Source organism: Betta splendens, chromosome 22 (genome assembly GCF_900634795.4).
Source record: "Betta splendens chromosome 22, fBetSpl5.4, whole genome shotgun sequence".
NCBI classification, from domain to species: Eukaryota; Metazoa; Chordata; class Actinopteri; order Anabantiformes; family Osphronemidae; genus Betta; species Betta splendens.
This window is the reverse complement of record NC_040900.2, coordinates 3689399-3707437: the sequence shown is the minus strand read 5'-3', so window position 1 is coordinate 3707437 and position 18039 is coordinate 3689399. Positions and strand designations below refer to the sequence as shown.

The 18039-nt window shown below is 41.6% G+C and overlaps 4 protein-coding genes across 7 annotated transcripts; 2 read left to right on the top strand and 2 right to left on the bottom strand.

Moving 5' to 3' along the window:
- The first annotated feature begins 149 nt into the window (after positions 1-149).
- On the top strand, positions 150-4848 carry LOC114847945 (cleavage and polyadenylation specificity factor subunit 3). Of its 2 annotated transcripts, XM_029137938.2 has the most exons (18): positions 152-336; positions 450-513; positions 625-722; positions 848-976; positions 1076-1253; positions 1404-1493; positions 1583-1733; positions 1908-2083; positions 2181-2339; positions 2450-2596; positions 2684-2836; positions 2948-3056; positions 3153-3251; positions 3326-3420; positions 3548-3635; positions 3754-3820; positions 3930-4026; positions 4110-4848. In XM_029137938.2, exons 1-18 carry the CDS (start codon positions 266-268, stop codon positions 4209-4211), a joined length of 2073 nt encoding a protein of 690 aa, XP_028993771.1. In that variant the 5' UTR covers positions 152-265; the 3' UTR covers positions 4212-4848. The 2 variants fall into 2 exon arrangements, with proteins under 2 accessions (XP_028993773.1, XP_028993771.1); XM_029137940.3 differs by lacking the exons at positions 3754-3820; positions 3930-4026; positions 4110-4848 and having other exon boundaries at positions 150-336; positions 3517-3635.
- On the bottom strand, positions 4671-6068 carry LOC114847946 (dnaJ homolog subfamily C member 30, mitochondrial-like). The gene is made up of 2 exons (XM_029137941.3): positions 5203-6068; positions 4671-5126 (listed from the first exon to the last, which is right to left on the bottom strand). The coding sequence occupies exons 1-2, from the start codon at positions 6029-6031 to the stop codon at positions 5122-5124; spliced, it is 834 nt and encodes a 277-aa protein (XP_028993774.1). The 5' UTR covers positions 6032-6068; the 3' UTR covers positions 4671-5121.
- A 329-nt stretch (positions 6069-6397) lies between these two features.
- On the top strand, positions 6398-8113 carry iah1 (isoamyl acetate hydrolyzing esterase 1 (putative)). 2 transcript variants are annotated; one of them, XM_029137943.2, is made up of 6 exons: positions 6398-6540; positions 6691-6743; positions 6905-7011; positions 7121-7282; positions 7369-7490; positions 7724-8113. In XM_029137943.2, the coding sequence occupies exons 1-6, from the start codon at positions 6478-6480 to the stop codon at positions 7898-7900; spliced, it is 684 nt and encodes a 227-aa protein (XP_028993776.1). In that variant the 5' UTR covers positions 6398-6477; the 3' UTR covers positions 7901-8113. The 2 variants fall into 2 exon arrangements, with proteins under 2 accessions (XP_028993776.1, XP_028993775.1); XM_029137942.3 differs by having other exon boundaries at positions 6400-6540; positions 6860-7011.
- On the bottom strand, positions 8082-17702 carry adam17a (ADAM metallopeptidase domain 17a). Of its 2 annotated transcripts, XM_041069324.2 has the most exons (20): positions 17482-17702; positions 17046-17178; positions 16393-16526; positions 16086-16174; positions 15733-15895; positions 14851-14981; positions 14614-14700; positions 13816-13941; positions 13593-13737; positions 13378-13469; positions 12965-13117; positions 12454-12653; positions 12254-12357; positions 12027-12161; positions 11785-11915; positions 11555-11633; positions 11333-11421; positions 11124-11183; positions 10498-10531; positions 8082-9556 (listed from the first exon to the last, which is right to left on the bottom strand). In XM_041069324.2, exons 1-20 carry the CDS (start codon positions 17585-17587, stop codon positions 9156-9158), a joined length of 2592 nt encoding a protein of 863 aa, XP_040925258.1. In that variant the 5' UTR covers positions 17588-17702; the 3' UTR covers positions 8082-9155. The 2 variants fall into 2 exon arrangements, with proteins under 2 accessions (XP_040925258.1, XP_028993770.1); XM_029137937.3 differs by lacking the exon at positions 10498-10531.
- Positions 17703-18039: the final 337 nt, after the last annotated feature.

Here is an 18039-nt window from a genome sequence, read left to right as displayed (position 1 = left end):
GTCGATAAATAAATAATTACAAATATTTTCTAATACACTCCCGACAGCTATATCACTTTTAACATATTACTCTATATAAAATTTACGTCTCGAGTGTTTGTTTCGGAACTTTAGTGAGCGCTCCTGGTTTTCATCGGAGCTATTTTGGTACACCACCGGAAGCGTGCCGTTCAGGAGGACGCCCCCTCTCATTCATCCAGCAAATGGGGCGATGTAGCAGTATTTTTATTTTATTATTCAATTTTAAGTGAATATTTTCACAAATATGGCTACAAAGCGCAAAGTAGAAGTGATTGTTCCTGCTGAGGAAAGTGACCAGCTCCTTATTCGCCCGCTGTGAGTTAGCTTTTTATTGTTTTATTGCCTATTTCTGATGTCTGTTTCATGTACTAGCACAGTGATCCTAAATACACATGGCTAAAGCTCCAATTATATTCTCCCGTGTACAGTGGGGCTGGTCAGGAGGTCGGGAGGTCATGCATCATCTTAGAGTTTAAAGGAAGGAAAATAATGGTGGGTGCCTATGTCATAACATGTTTTGAACAATATATTTGAAGCTATGATTTTTATAAGCTCACAGGACTAATGTGGGTCAGTCAAATAAATTACATTTGTGTTTGGTAGCTGGACTGTGGCATTCACCCTGGCTTGGAGGGGATGGATGCTCTTCCCTACATAGACTTGATCGACCCAGCTGAGATAGACCTGCTGCTCATCAGCCAGTGAGTCTTGATGGCCTCTTTGTGTTTTGGTGTTTTCCTGTACCAGAATTACAAAGTCTTATATGTTGTTGTAGTCTAGGTCATGATGGCAAAGAACTTCCTTGATTGATGTGTCCTCTGTTCAGTTTCCACCTGGATCACTGTGGAGCCCTGCCCTGGTTTCTCCAGAAGACCAGCTTTAAAGGCAGAACCTTCATGACCCATGCCACAAAAGCCATTTACCGGTGGCTACTGTCAGACTACGTCAAAGTCAGGTAGGAGGCAGAAACTCTTTTCTCACTAGGTCAACCTATTTTGCTAAATTGAATAGAAGCTTCCAACATTTTCCTAATTGTTTTTTCCATTTATTGCAGCAATATCGCTGCAGATGACATGCTGTACACTGAGACTGACTTGGAAGAGAGCATGGATAAGATTGAAACCATCAACTTCCATGAGGTCAAAGAAGTGGCTGGAATCAAGTTCTGGTGTTACCATGCGGGGCACGTGCTGGGAGCTGCCATGTTTATGATTGAAATAGCTGGAGTCAAGGTAACATTGCCCACTTGTCTGTATGCATCTACTTTCCAGTAAATATTTTCACTTGTGAGAAATCTGTCACTGAGAAGAAATTTCCAAGGTGTAATTGCTAAGCAATTACTGTCTTGTCTATGTATTGTCTGTTTTTGTTTGACTCTACAGCTGCTTTACACGGGAGACTTCTCTCGACAAGAAGACAGGCACCTAATGGCAGCTGAGATTCCCAGTGTCAAACCTGACATTCTTATCATAGTATGACACAATGCCTAAATGAAATATGCTTGTAGATGAAGGTTCCTTTTTATTTGATCAGTATCAATAATCCTATTATTTCTCTGTAGGAGTCGACCTACGGCACCCACATCCATGAAAAGAGGGAGGAGCGAGAAGCTCGCTTCTGTAACACAGTCCATGACATTGTCAACAGAGAAGGCCGCTGTTTGATTCCTGTGTTTGCCTTAGGACGGGCCCAGGAACTGCTGCTCATCCTCGGTGAATTTTTAATGCCTGTATTTTGGTTAAAATTACTGCGGTTGTGCCTGTCACCATTATTGAATGTCTGTTTTAAATGCAATACAATGTAAATATTATGCATTTTATCAGTTGTTTTTTCTACGTTATAAGCTAGAGGTCTTTATAAATTCCCCTCCTTATGCTTTACTGTAGACGAGTATTGGCAGAACCACCCAGAACTCCACGACATTCCAATTTACTATGCTTCATCCCTGGCTAAAAAGTGCATGGCTGTGTACCAGACCTACGTCAACGCAATGAATGACAAGATCCGCAAAGCCATTAACATTAACAACCCTTTTGTTTTCAAGCATATCAGCAATCTCAAGGTACAGAGTGTTACAGATACCACCACAAAATGTACTCCAGGTTTTACTCGTTTTGGAGGGAGCGGTTGAAAATACAACCTGTGGTAATTTGTTTTAGAGCATGGATCACTTTGATGACATTGGTCCCAGTGTGGTGATGGCGTCTCCAGGAATGATGCAGAGTGGATTGTCCAGGGAGCTTTTTGAGAGTTGGTGCACTGATAAAAGGAATGGGGTCATCATAGCTGGATACTGTGTGGAGGGTACGCTGGCCAAGGTTAGTGAATCAATGCACTGCACTGGCATATTTCTTATCAGATGCATTTTCTTGGGTTAACAATAGTTAGCTCTAGTTAACTTGGATGTTTTATTGTGTGCTCTCTCCAGCACATCATGTCTGAGCCAGAGGAGATCACCACCATGTCAGGACAGAAGCTTCAGCTGAAGATGTCGGTGGACTACATTTCCTTCTCTGCCCACACAGACTACCAGCAGACCAGCGAGTTTATCAGAGCACTCAAGCCACCACATGTGGTAGGAGTAAAATAAAATAAAGCCTTGACCATTAGTTGTTTAAGACTAACTTTAAGGTGAGACCTGCTTGTTTAATTTTTTCTTTAGATCCTGGTCCATGGGGAGCAGAATGAGATGGCCCGTCTGAAGGCTGCACTGATCAGAGAGTATGAGGATAATGACCAAGTTCATATTGAAGTCCACAATCCACGCAACACAGAAGCTGTCACCCTCAATTTCAGAGGAGAGAAACTGGCCAAGGTCAATAAATTCCTAACAATCCTAATACTGAAAAAAACTGGACAGTAATGGTTTAGATGATTCAATGTAATTTAGTTTAAACAGATTTACAATAAGACTCCCTGTTCTTAGGTAATGGGCTCTCTGGCTGATAAGAAGTGTGTTCAGGGTCAGAGGGTGTCAGGCATACTGGTAAAAAAGAACTTCAACTACCACATACTTAATCCCTCAGACTTGTCTAGTAGGTCACATTCAGTTTCTCAGATTCATCCTCCTGCAGTATGGGATCCCATGTGCAGCAAGCATTGTACAGTGACCTGATGTGTTCGTGTTGCAGCTTATACAGAGCTGGCTATGAGTACAGTGAAACAGACCCAGGCAATCCCCTTCACTGGACCGTATTCGCTGCTCGTCTGCCATCTGAGGAACCTCACCGGTAAGTCAGCAAATGTTTTCTTTCTCACTGGATATGTATTTCAACTGACTGTTCTTGTCTTTTCTGTGTTCCAGGTGATGTAGAGGAGTTGGAAGGAACTGAGAAGAACACTCTGAAGATCTTTAAAAGCATCACTCTGATCCACACGGCTGGTATGGTTCTGCTGGAGGTGAGCAGTCACATCCCATTTTTCATCTATAGAGCAGATAAAAGATGCTTTAAAGCTTAGACCAAGACTCGTGACTTATACTAATACTAATTACAGATAAAACAATGACTATTACATACTGTTCCAGTGGATCGCTAACCCTCTGAATGACATGTATGCTGATGCTGTGACGACTGTAGTTCTGGAAGTCCAGTCGAATCCAAAGGCCCAGAAAGGTCAGTTTAATCTAACTTTGTAAACATTTATTTGTGCTGTCAATGCTTGCAGAACTTTAATGGGATGATTTCCTCTGGAGGTCTAATGCAATGTTTCTGGTCATTATTTCACCAACAGTGATGGAGACCCAGAGTACCAGCATGGACATGGATGTGTTCCAGACTCGACTTGAAGTCATGCTGCAGTGAGTGCAGCTGTGCTGAGTCAGAGTGTAATGTAAAACGGTTCACAGAAACCACATTCCTCAGATGAAGATAATTGTGTTTAGCCTCTGTGTCTGTTTCTGTCTTTAGGGACATGTTTGGAGAAGAAAGTGTGGATTTCAGAGATGGTAAAACAATCTATGTGACGGTGGATACAAAGACGGTTCATATTTGCTGTGAAACAAGGGTGAGGAGTTTTCATCCTGCCACACTAAGGAACATAACCATGCATTACCTTTTGATCTTACTGACTTTATCTCCACCCATTAGTCTGTGTGCTACGAGGATGAATCCACAGAGGACGACTCCCTGAGAGAGATGGTGGAGCTGGCAGTGCAGCGGCTCTACGACGCCCTCAATCCTGTAATCTGAGGGTGAGACAGCTGAGAATCTGTGCCTAAAACTGGATAACCTGAATCACAATGACTTAGACATTAGTTTAACCTCCATAGTGTTTTACTACCCGAACAGTGTTTTTATTTATATTATTGAGGTGCAGCTGATGGATCTTATGCTGGTCCCACGTTCTGAAAAGAATAGTTCAGCCTTTTAAGAATTGATCCAAATCCATGACCAGAGAACAGAACCTCCACATAAAAGAAGAAATAAGCTACTTGGAATAACGTTTTAATAACTGTTTCAAAGCACTTTGATGTATTATATAATTTATTCATATGTTTTAATGCACTGTATGTGTGGTCTGACCTGAGTTACTAACGTGCACTGATGTGATGTTATTTTTATCTGTACTGTGAATTCCTAAATGCACTAAATGTGTTTATGATGAAAACTCTATTTGTGTTAAATACATTTTAAAAAAACAGATGAACATGAATTTCACTGATGCATAAAGCATTTATTTGTCAAATATGTGGACAATGTAACCACTGACCTTTACAAAAAATATTGTCCAAGGCATGTTGTTTAAATTAACTGTGGTAGGAGTATAAAGGTAAAGTACATTGCTACAAATTTGCCATAAATAGCAATAAACCATCTTTGAAGCTTGCTTCACTTATTTCAAAAATCTGCTGTATAAAAGCCAGAAGAGTTTAACCATAACATTGGTTGACGTACAGCCGAGCAACGATTGTTCCTGAAATAGTATTTGCATTACAAATTGCAATATTGCACAGTGTCACCTTGAAAAAGGCGGATGAAAGTGATGTTAAAGCGTTCGGGGCTCCAACTGAGATCCGTCTCCATCCAGCGTTTCTAGCTTGCATTACATTCTTCCTCATCAGCCTCCGCTTCCCTTCAGTAGCAGAATGTCAGCCAACCTTTAAGCTGACCAATACACACAAGCCTGTCACCAGCAGCATCCCGACTACTCCCTCCAGCATGTTGTCCAGATGCTGCTCACCCATCGACTTCTTTTTCCTCTTCATCATCTCCTCCTTGCGGACTCGGATGTCTCTTTCTCTCTGCAGCTGCTCGCTGTAGTGGGACTTGTAAAACGTGTCGAAGTCAAAGGAGCCTCGCCGGACATGTTGGCCCGCCACAGATCCGCTGCCCCCGGGCTGCCTCACGGGGCCCCCGGTGGAGTCCCGGCCGGAGGGTCTGTTTGCGGCGGTGAGGTCTGACAGACACAGCAGACCCCGGTCGTACTTCTTCCTCAGGGCCTTGCTCCCCAGCACCGTGTAGGCCTCGCTGATTTCAGAGAAGCGGGTGGTGGCCTGGTCGCTGCCGGAGTTTCGGTCTGGGTGGTAGATGAAGGACTGCTTGTAGTAGGCGGTTTTTATCTGGGCCTGAGTGGCAGTGGGCGGTACCTCTAACACTTCATAATAGCCCGTTTTGCTTTTGTAAAGAGGCTCCGCTCCGGTTCCGTTGCCGCTGTAAGCTCTGACATTCTGATCAATCCAAGCATGTCTCCAAAACAAACGGGGGCTGGGAGAAGTGCCCCAACGATTAGCAGCAAGAAGCGAATGCGTTTTAAAAGTGACAGAGTCACACCGTGAAGGTCCTCCTGCGTCGACGCGCTGACAAAGTTCCGCGGTCAGCGCGTCCGCGGCGTCTTCCGCTCCGTACAGTCGGTTGTATTGAGTATCACCCAAAAGAAACCCCACCGACAGACGAGACGCCTCTCTTGCATATTTACTTAGCTTCTTCTGACTTCCCAACAGGTTACGGTTACGTGTTTTATGCGCAAAGTGGCAGACTCTCCTTCCAAAACACAACCTGACCTCCGCCATGTTTGAAGGCAGCCGAGGAAGAAGCTGATTTCCGAGTCGCCCAGAGAGTCTCCTCTCACCGCAGCGCCTCCCAGTGGTCAAAGGTCACTGTCCCGGACTTACCGGTCAAAATCGAAGAAACCGCTAAAATGTCGACTTTATTTATTTTTGTTACAGTTTCCTAGTAATGTTAACAAGTAAAAATACAATAGTTAGTATTGTGTGGTAATTTCAGCCATGTTAAATGTTTGATGTTACGACTAACCCTTAAATTTTAAGGCTTCTGATAATAATAGTTAGCTTTTATCACTGTAATAATTTCTATACAAATATGTTACATAACAGCAAGGTTATCTAATTCATGAATCATCGAATGTATTTACAACATAAAATACTTTTATTGTGAAACACGGTGATACTCCCGGAAGTTTGAATTTATTTGTCCAAGCACTTCCCACAGCTTCAGAATGTCCAAGTTCAAAACTGTAAATTGGCCTAAAGTGATTTTATTTGGGGACTCCATCACACAGGTTAGCTGCGGCGTTACAATACAGTCTTGAAGCGTGTGGTAATGTGCATTTTCCTGTTTTACCTAGCTAGTGGTTTAGCATGGGCTGCTAGTTAGCCTCCTAGCATAAGTTTAGAATTAGTTTTAACCCTTGTTCTGTTGTTTCCTACAGTTTTCATTTCAGCCCAGTGGTTGGGGTGCAGATATAGCTAATAAACTTGCAAGGTGAGTTTGTTTTCTAGCGGTTTTATCCAATTTATCGGAATTTGTTTGATTTTGCATCCTTTACGTCATTGAAGAAGGAAAAAAATACGTTTTTACATTTTAATTTTCCCTTTTAGGAAGTGTGATGTTGTAAACAGGGGACTTTCTGGCTACAATTCCAGATGGGCCAAGATAGCTCTTCCTCGCCTCATCAACAATCAGAACTCAGCAGACCACAGAATAGCTGCTGTCACTGTCTTCTTTGGAGCCAACGACTGTGCACTGGCAGGTGGATTTCACTGACAGAACCAGTAGTTTCAAGTAGGTTGTATGTGAACCAGTCATGTCTGAATTAATGAGCTTAACCAATGTCGTTTTGCTTCTTTTATTTGATGAAGACAAAAACCCTCAACAGCACATCCCTCTGAAGGAGTATTTAGAAAACCTAAAGGAGATCAGCAAACTTCTTGCTGTAAATGGAGTGTCAGCTGATAAAGTTATCTTCATCACCCCTCCACCTATTCATGAGGCAGCCTGGGAGAAGGAGTGTATTCTCAAGGGTAATGTACTCATAACATATCTCTCCTCGTGTTGTTTTATTGCCACACAGACATCGTTAGACGTATTCTTTCCCTCTGGCTTCCAGGATGTCCCCTTAATCGCCTTAATGCTGTAGCCGGGCAGTATGCTCAGGCGTGTGTCGAGGCTGCTGGTCAGTGCGGTGCAGATGTGTTGGACCTCTGGACACTCATGCAGAAAGATGGACAGGTGAGGGACAGTAGATGTTGCTGTTCCAGTAACTTAGTAATAGTGTTTTGTGTTCATTTATCTTCTTTTTATATATCTGAATAAGCAGTTCAATAGAATAATATCATATCTGCTTGTGTATATGTATTTCCATTTTTATTGATTTTATTAGAGCATAATAATAAGTGTAATACTTTTAAGAAAAATGCTTTTACACTTAAACATAAAACAAAATTTTGTCCTCTGCTCCAAAGGACTACACAGCCTACCTATCCGATGGGCTTCACCTGTCAGAGAAGGGAAACCAGTTTGTGGCCCAACACCTTTGGGAGCTCTTAGAGAGGCGTGTGGTCGACCTGCCCTTTATCTTGCCCTACTGGGGAGATGTCAATGCTGAGAGCCCAGAGAGCAGCCTGCTCTGTAGCGAGTGAAGTACAGGTTGGTGGACAAGTGCAAATGTTTCTCTAGCATAAGATGATGCTTCTGATGGGACATTGCTTAAAGAGCTTAAAATGACACTGGACTGCAGTCATTCTACAAAGTGATGGAGCAGCTGTTATTTGCGTTTAGCAGTACTGTACTGTATGTCAAATATAAGGCCATGTATCAACGTTGAAAATGCACAATAAAGACTTTTATTTTGAGTTGTGTACATAATGCAAGCAAGACCATGAAACTCATTTATATGCACCAGAGCAAAAATATACAGATATGTACTAGATTATGGGACAGAACAGCTGCTTCTTCACAGTTCACATCTATCCTGCAATGTTAATGCTGCACAGTCATTTGTTTTGTCTAAATACATATTTTACAAGTTTTACATGTTACAACATAACAGCAGCCGACAGTAGTGAGACAGCATTCATTAAAAGAAGTGCATAACTCACTTGTACAAAGACAGATAATCAAACATCAAAATGACATTTATGATTTTATAAACAACACAGGCAGTTTCTTTTACAAGTAAATCCAGGGCTGTCCAGAGTCAAGGTCATCTACAGGGAATCATGACAAAGGCACAAATCAAAAAGGCACTGTTACATTAAGTATCAGGACTGAGGTCTTGGACAGTAAAATGGTCTCTACTCAAAGCTAGGCATACAAAACCTGTAATACTGCACACTATTAAAACTTTCCTGCAACACAAACAGATGACGAGACAGTAAATACAAGTTAAATTCTCCAGTGATGTGAAAAATGCTTTTAAGTGCAGTTATAACAGAGGTTTAGATTATTGGTTAATTGTTGCTTATTATTTCACACAGACGTCTTTAATGGGAAAATAACTGGTGCAACAGCATTAGTAACAATGTTCACTTGTTAAAATGTTTACAAAGCAAACCTGTGAATTTCTATTGCTTTATAAACAGAATTTTGACCTTATTCGGAGGCAGGAATATGCTGATTTTTTGTTTATTTCCGAAGCTAAAATGTTTTATTGGGCGAGGTGTAAAAAGTTAGATAAAGATTGTGATCAATACAGAATCACATTCAGTTACTTGGTCGTGTTTGGGGAAATGTGCCAGGGTACATTTATTACCACAGACATTATCTGAGCACCCAGTGTCGCCTGAAAGGCTACAACATACCTTTTTATTCTGTTTGTGTTATTGTGGATGTTCAACAGAATATTTCATGTGGTATGTTGGTGTACTGGCAGGTGACTCTCAGCACTCTGTTTCTTTACTGTCCACGCCCTCCTGCCTCTTGAGGCGCCGCCGGTCCCTGGTTGGCTTGTTCTTTTCGGTCAGATCCTCGTAGGAGGATTTCGTAACCGACGAGCAGGCTCCTGCGGTTGTGAAATCGTCCGACAGGCCGTCCTCTGCCTGGTGAGAGTCGTTGCTGGGGTCCTCCTGTATGGTGGCCATCCGCAGCCCCCCTGCGCTGTCCGGGGTGAGGGCGTAGCTCGGACCTGGGGCCGGGATACTGCTGCTGGCCACGGGAGGGGCCCCGGCCTGGCTCGGCTGCTGATGCTGCAGGGGCAGAGAGGAGGGCGCGGTCCGGCCGCCGGAGGAGGAGGGAGGCTGAGGAGGCTTGACGATGCGCACGGATGCTGACTCGAGGTTGTTCAGGATTTCCTGACTCTGAAGGAGGAGGAGAACACATGTGAGATGGTAAAACCTCATAATGCTGTGTTTGACTGAGGTGAGCTTCATTCCCTTTTTTCTATATTTCGGAAAAATAGATGAGCTCCTGAACTTCATATTGTCTTATTAGAAGTTTTATTCTCACACTTATTTCCATAATACTTGGAGAAACAAAATAACTGTCTGCTTTCTCTATTGTCAAAAGTATTTCTAGTAAAAAAAAGAGATTAAAATAAACCTCTCTCACAGTGCACATCTGAGCTGTCAAACAGGTGTAGTTAAATGGTACATTTAGAGGCATCAAGGCCTGAAGCTGTGCATGCTGGCTCAGTTGGAGGGCTCACCAGGAATAAACCATCACGAGGTTATTAGCTGCTCTAGCTCTACAAGGCAATGTGTGAGCTGTGAGACAGATTTATAGAGGAATGTTGCCTCAGCCTCATGTTCCCAGTAGAACCTCAGATGGACTTGGACAGTGCAGACAATCATTACCAAAGAATGGGCAAAAGTAAGAGACGACCACCTAAGGACATTACTGTCTTCTCGCAGTGGCTCTGAAGAGCAGCAGATGCAAACTTAAAATGTTGACACACACTATCTGATTTCACAAAAGACAGCAAGGTGCAACCTGTTCTGTCCTTTCTTAGTTTGAATACTCCTAAAATGCAATCTTGCTTTCTTGAGGTAATTTCTGATCAGATATGACTGATGGCATTTCTGTAGAGGAACACAGAGCTCAGTCACATCAGACTTCCAGTTTAACTTTGACCAAACAACTGTTGAAATTGTTGTACGGGCTGAAATTGTACCCTTAGATCAGTGATTACATCAAGGAGTAAGAAACTTCAGGAGTATCGCAAACGTGGGCCACTGACCATGCATCATCATGGACTCCATGGCAACGCAGTGAAACACCAAGCCACGGCACACTCACTCACCTATGGCGGGAGCTCTACTACAAACCTCCACCATCTGCTGCAGTTCCAATGAAAATGGAAAGGGCCAAGGCAAAGAGTGATGGACAGGTCATTCGCAGCTTGAACCCAGCAGGCCCTTACTGAGTGATAACCTCATAGTCGAGGCCATTTAAAATATTTTAACTACAGGTCCTGGGAACTTCAGGTAGTGTGTTTTGCAGTAGCACATGACTTGCGTGAAAGAAACAATCTTAAGGTATAAAAAACATTTTTCATACAGAATTTGTCATTGGCGACTTAAAAATAAGAATTTATATATCAAATCTAATTTATATTTCTTGATTTCCTACATTTTATAAAATTGCATTTTTGAGCTTGAAAGTATGAGTGGTGTCAAAGACAGCTCTTACTTTACTGGTAAATCCAAATCAGTAGGATACTGTTTGACTTGACTTCTAACAGTGACTGATTATGGAAAGAAGCAAGATTAGATCTAGAAAATAGGCAACAACTTAGCAATCAACGCCATGCTCTTCCTTCATTCCGTGTTAAAAATTAGTGTAAAAGCAATGTGGAATTAAATTAGTTTGGTTAGTAAATTCAAGTGCGCAGGGTTAAAAAAGAACTACAGGAGGTAGCGAACTTACACTTGGAGGGTAGTAGATGGACTTTGTGTTCTCTTCATACTGTTGGTCGAGTCGTTTGTCCTACAAAAATATGCAGCACTGTAAGCACTTCAAGTATTCTGCTGCTTATTGTAGCTGTTAAACAAGCGATATAACTTTATAAAATCCGAAAACAGTGGTTCACACACACATTACAAACTAGTGTTAACTGATGTACAACAGTTTCTTACCACACAATGAACCAAGATACTTAGAGGAATCCAGAAGACGAGCGAAAACACCAAGACCGAGCCCACTATGTTATCAGCCAGGAACTTCCCTAATGGGGAGAGAAGTCTTAAATAATATAAACTAAATGCGGCTGACTTTAGAAATAGTTTTGTGAATGTTTCATGTTATTTCTCATCGCTATGTCTGTTAAAGCTAAAGGCAGGCTACTGTAACTCACTTACCAAACGTGTTTATGTCCAGCTTGTCGATAAAATCCCACAACCTCTCGATGACATCCTGGACCTGCTTCATGCATTTTCCCTGTTTTAATGGAAGAAAACATACATTTAATAAGCACTTAAATCAGTTATTAAAAAGTCAAATTGTTAGAGTCTAAAATTTTAAGTTTGAACATCATGTAAATCATCTATAAGGAATAGAAATTCTGAATGAAAAAAGTTTGGTGACTCACGTTCTCGACACAAAAGCCCACAGTGCAGGGTTTTCCTTTGCGAAGATAAAGGAAACTGCCATTGGTCTGAATGAAAGGAGAGCATTTGCCATCGTTACCTCTGCAGCAAACTTTACAGGAGTTCTCAGTCTCTGGAAGCACAAGATGGGATTATAGAGATAGATCCTGATTTGCATAGAATCCACTCGTCAGTTTGAATGATTTTCCTAATCCTGTGATGAATGACCATCGGATGTTCTTACCGTTGCAGGCACAAGACTGACGGTGCTGCATGGCCTCGCAGAAAGGGTGGCACTCCCCTTTGCGACAGCGGCCGTTATCGACACACACAGTATCGTCAGCTGCGTTTTCAGGAGCTGGACATTTGCTGCTGTTTCCTAAGATAGAGAGGGTTAAAAGGAATCAACAGCACTTTAAAGAGCCTCCTAAAATGAGTTGTTTTTGTGTTACACCAGCAGAGGGCAATCACCTGTGCAGAAAGATGTGCCTTTACAGGTGGCACTGATGGGCTCCTGGCATCTTGTTCCTGCAAGCTCAAACTTGCAGAATTTACAACAAGGACTGTTTCTGTCACTGTTGAGACAAGAGGAACAGGTAACTTGCTCAACGGCGTAAGACTAAGTGATTAGTCTGATTTTGTTGGGTGGCTGTGGCCTGCAGACCTCGTACCTGCACTGTGAACCCTTTTTCAATTTGCAGTCAGAAGAGCAGCACATGTCGTCATTGAGGTGGAGTAGCCCAGGGTCGCACTCCTCCCCCTCCTCCACTCTGGAGTTCCCACATACCTTGCTGTTTCTCTCCTTGAAGCACGTAGGAGCCTTTTGACGCAACGTCTTTTCTATGGAGGTTTTGCTGCAGCTAGAGAAACGCTGGTGAAAAGTAGATGGGTTAGATATTAACTAGGACCACATTCATTTTGCTAATGATGATGATAAACTGCAAAAGGAACACAGGCAGCAAATACTCCCGCATTTGAGCTGTTGGGTCCAGTACATTTACTGTTCGTCATATTTCACAGGAACAACTGTGACTCACTTATCTATCATGCTGTGAGCAGCTAATTTTAAAGGGCATTTAGATCTTACATTAGACTTGCTTTGATTAACCCAGTGCATTCCTTGTACAGTTACATAACAGATTTGCTTTCGGTTTGTGAGCAACCATTTTGACCTATTTGTACCTTGTTGTTGACGTGGTCTCCACTCACAGCAATAGGGTACATAACAAACTTTCCTCCTTGGTCATCGCTGGGAGCACAATGAGGGATATTGTCAGGATCATGCTCTGCACCAAAGTTATGACCCAGCTCATGGGTGGTCACTAAATCTGCCTCCTGATTAGACACAAAGACAAAGACACCATATTTACTTTACATTTAAGGACAAATTACACAAACAATTTTATCCAGCAAATTAAGAGTCCTTTAAAAACAGACATTGCTCCAAACACACACTGTAAACTGTGCAAGCAACACACAGATAATACATAATTACTAACACCCACACAAAAAGGTGTGTCAAGCCCTCTGTGTCATGTTGCACACAGGATAAAAGTTAATGGAAAGTTTAAATGTAGCAGCAAGATAAAACTGACCTTAGTGAGGATGGTTTTGCCATAATTTTTGGTGCTGGTCAAGCCTGTGTTGAGATAACTGGGCTTCTTGGAAGACTGAGATGGATAGTAAGCTACGAAATGACACCATCACAAGAGTTAGTCTGTAGAGTTTGTTGTAAGCTTCCACACAGTCTGAATTATTATAAAACAAAGCCCTTTTGTCACATTGGTATGTGGTATTGGTGTGTCCTTACGTCGAGGGCAAAGGCCACCCAGGGCATTAGGTTTGGAGGGGGCCACATAGGCCAGCCCCAGAGTGCCCTCATCAAAATCCTGGTAGGTGAACAGGTGGGCCAGACATACAGTGGAGGCATTGTCAGCGATGTCGGAGCTGAATTGCTGCATGACACAGGACATAAATACGATCTATACTATATGAAAACATAACATGTTAAACAACAGCTCTCTCTTTTATACCTCCAAAAGTTTCTTCACATCCCAGATTTCCTTTCCTTTTATAGGGCTGTTCTCCATGTTATAATGGGCCCAGCCACTTTGCGCTTGCTCTGGGGTTGGCTTCGTAGGCTCCTTGTTGATGATGATCTGAAAGTAGTCACCAAGAATAATTCAATTCTAACCAAAATATACTGACCTATTACACCTACTGTAGCAAAACGATTTCCATGATGAATTATTATAGTAATATAGACCATATGTTGTTGACATATGGTCAAAGAGCTGGCCTAATCTCACACCTAAACCAGAAAAATGGCAGTACTACAGAAAAACGGGAACTCTGAACTCGATTGCCAAAAGTCCCGTTTTTCTGTGTCACCCTGCATTTATAATGACAATGCACTTGGTCATTAGTTATTATCACGCTTTAAGATTTGTGTTAAACCATAAATTCTCTTTAGGACATTGCTGTTAAAAGTTACGCAGTTTCACATTTTGACATTTACAGTGAAGAAGATTGAACAGCAGCTAAATGAATGCATATCTTTTCAGTGAGAGAACCAGAGCCTCACACTATGATAAACAGTGTCTCCATTCATTCCCAAAGCCTGTGGAACAAATTAAATTACCCCTACGAGACGAACACAAAAGCTTTCAGTTCCTCCTAAAAATGCTGCACTCAGTGTGAGACTGTGTTGTTTTCAGACAAACGTCCAGGAAGGACAATATAGAAAACAAACCTACTTTGCTGCTAAAAGCGGTGTAGCCATGATAAATTGCCATTAATTGCTCCAGTGGTCAAATTTAAAACATACAAACCTGACGAATCTGGACACCGTAGCCTTTTAATTCATCAGTCCAACTCGTGTTCCTATAAATGTCATCAACTCGATCAATCAACTCAATCTGAAGTGAGAAAAGAAAAACATGACATAAGATAATAGGTTTAACCTGAATACTGATGACACATTTTTGTTACGTTCTCTTTAAATTAATAATTTAGAGAAGTTTAGAGAACATAGGTTTTGCACTTAAGAACATAAAATAAAAGCAGACCAGGTAATTGAGAGTGATGCTCTCTTGTCCACGTCCCATGCTTTGGAAGAATCTGTAATCTGCAACCAGCAGCAATGGGCAAGTATTCTTCTTGGGATCAAGAGCCTGTCTCTTCTCTCTGTGATGGTACTCTACAAGACACACAAAATACATCAGTCAAGGAGAGAATCAAGTTACTGTATTAAAAACTAAACAGTATAATATACTCAATGTACATTGGAATATGATAGATATTCTGGAGAAGCCTAAAGATTTGTATATCATAAAGTCTAGAAAGGACAACAGGGAGACATTGCATTTGACTCACTATATACTGTACTAGGTTCAACACTGTTCACAAGTGTGGGTGTGCGATGCTCTGGCTTCCACAACAACTCAGTCAGCTCATTGGGCAACAGAGCCTCCATGAATTTTAATGCCTCCTCCGTAAGAACCTTTAACTTGACTTGTGTCCTAAAAAGCTTTCAAACAGGAGCTAGTTAGAGCTGTGTTATCTCCTCTAGAATGTCACCACTGTGATATGCTTTACATTTTCACAGCAGCACAAGAAAGCTAAAGGCGTTTGGGTTTTACATAATACCCCCTTGTCAGTATTGTGGATGTGCATAAGATCAGCTTGGCTATACAGAAAAAAAGGCTTTTATTACAGTGACTGCTACAGAAGGTAACACCCACCTTCTTTGTCTCACTACTACAGCCTCCCACTTTCTCTCCGCCTTAAACATTCATCATCCTCCTACCCCCCACCACCCTTTTTTTTTTTTTTTTTAAATCTACTACTTTCCACAGACTCTCTACTCTCCTTAGCACAGAGTCCAGAACACAGAGTGTCACCGGAACATTACATCCCTAGTGAGGGGATACAATAAAAGCACAGCTCACCATTTTCATGCCACTCCCTCACGGCAGCATGCGGAAGAATGTCCTCTGCCTGGACATAACCGCACACTCTTGGAGATGCGATGCGGCTCAGGTTCTTTATGTCATCTGATCGATAGACCAGCAACCTGCCGTCAGTCGGAGAGTCCATAAACCTCCACAGAGGCTGGGTGGTCAAAAAAAGTGTGATTTTTTTTTTCAAAAACATTTTTCCTTGTGAAAATATAAAAATATGCTCAGAGAATGTGGGAATGTTTACTTTCACACTGCACGCAATTACTCAATGCAATGCATTACAAAAAACAAACCTTTTTCTGTTTAGATACTACACAAACTATTTTACAGCTGCTATTTACCTCTACGTTATATTCTGCTTGATCGGTTAGAATGTGAGCAGAAAACTCATCTCCATCTATGTGTGCCTGGACACGTGAATTCTCCTCCCCTGCAAACACAAAACAACTTGTCTTACTACAGACTAAATACCCTAAGAAATTAAGTAACATCCACAAATGCTAGGACACAAGACAATAGCATGTGAACAAAGCAGTATCATCGGTCTAAAATATTTTTGATTTGATCATTTGATTAAACTTCATCCCAAAAAATGTAGATTCTATGATATTAGCGCATTTCAAATACATTTTTTTTACATCTACCCACCAACAACATGTCCAGTGAAGTAGTTTTGAAGCTGAACGTCATAGTTTTCTTCCCTCCCGTGTTCATCAACAAACACAGCCTTGAAGTTGTCAGAAAAAAGGTCTGTGTTCGTGGTCAAGTAAAGCTTGAAATTTCTGGAGTTAAAACAGAACAAGACAGTATGATATCTGCATTTACGTAAATGCAATTACATAAACAGCCTTCAGACCCATATCATTGGATAGTCAGACTGCCAAAGCAGCAAACTGCAAACATTGGCCATAACTTTCGGTTTTACCAGGACAATGACAATCAGACTGAATTATCTTTTAAAGCCCCCCTGACTCCAAATACAGCAGGGTAGTTCCTCTTTCACAGTGCTAAGGTGACCAGACATCAGTGCCACCAATGGTTATCAATGCCATATCTATTAAATGTAATCAATAACTGAGTTAATTTATTATGTTTGTAAAACCTGCAGATTCCCTTGACTGTTTAGAAATATAAGTCAGCATTTAGCTTAAAATGACACTGCTACTATATGTGATTAGCATTTCTGTGTGGCTGACTTTGAGCCAGCCCAAACAATAAGCTGTTTTTGGTAAACCTACACTGCATTTGTTTTAGTAACTGTATTTTGACGTGGTCTATCAGTCATAACGCCGCAGCTTTACCTGTGCAGAGCTCTGAAGCTGACCAGACGCTCCAGGTGCGAATGGGTGTGGACGTCCCTTTTTCTTACCGAGTGCAACTGAATGCCTGACAATGGCAGAACCTCATAATCCGAGAGCATGGAGTTCAGAGGTTCTGAAGGACAGGGAGAGGTGACATTATTCATACCGGATTCGCTAGAACTGGGTTTGTTAATTTACAAAAAGGAGATGTTGGCAACTGACTTCCTGCACGGGTGTCATGATATTTCCTTTAACAGCTAATAGTGGTTTACTAATAACTGGTTTGTTAATAAATCAGAGATTTAAAACACATGTAAAAACCATTCCCAGTAATGATTATTTATATCCGCATATTTCAAAGACACTGGATCTTGCGTTAAACGTTAACCTACGTTACCGCTTACATTAGCTTGGGCTAGCTTGTTAAGTTACTTACCGAACTCCGGGTGTTCTTCGTAGTTCTGCTGTGCAGTAACTCTGGACTTGACAGCACCATTAATCAAACAAGGAGCCACTAAGGCTATCAACACGAATACCTTCATTTTTAGACAGCTCGTTCAGTTAAATGACGCTGTCATAATTAGACGTTGCAATTTGTCTGAACCGTTAACGTTAGCCGCGCTTCCCGGAAGTGCTCCGAGTGGAAAACATCCGCTGGCGCTCACGTCTGAAACTTCCGGGCACCGCCAGGAATATTAGGAACAAATAGTACTTTTCGTAATAAATCTTTCCCATTAAATATGGCTTATGGCCGCCATGTGTAAATACTGTAAATGTGTATAAGTGTAGCGTTATAAAAAAGATAAACGTTGTAAATGGCAAAGGTTTATCGATACCTTTTTGTTTGGTATTTTAGTCTTAAATATTTAAGAACAAAAGTAGTACTAGTACAAAAGTACTAGTACAAAGTATATTCATTTCAAATATACTAACGTGTAAGTACTAAGTGTCATAAAATAGAATTCAATAGGATAATTCCAGCACTGCTCAAATG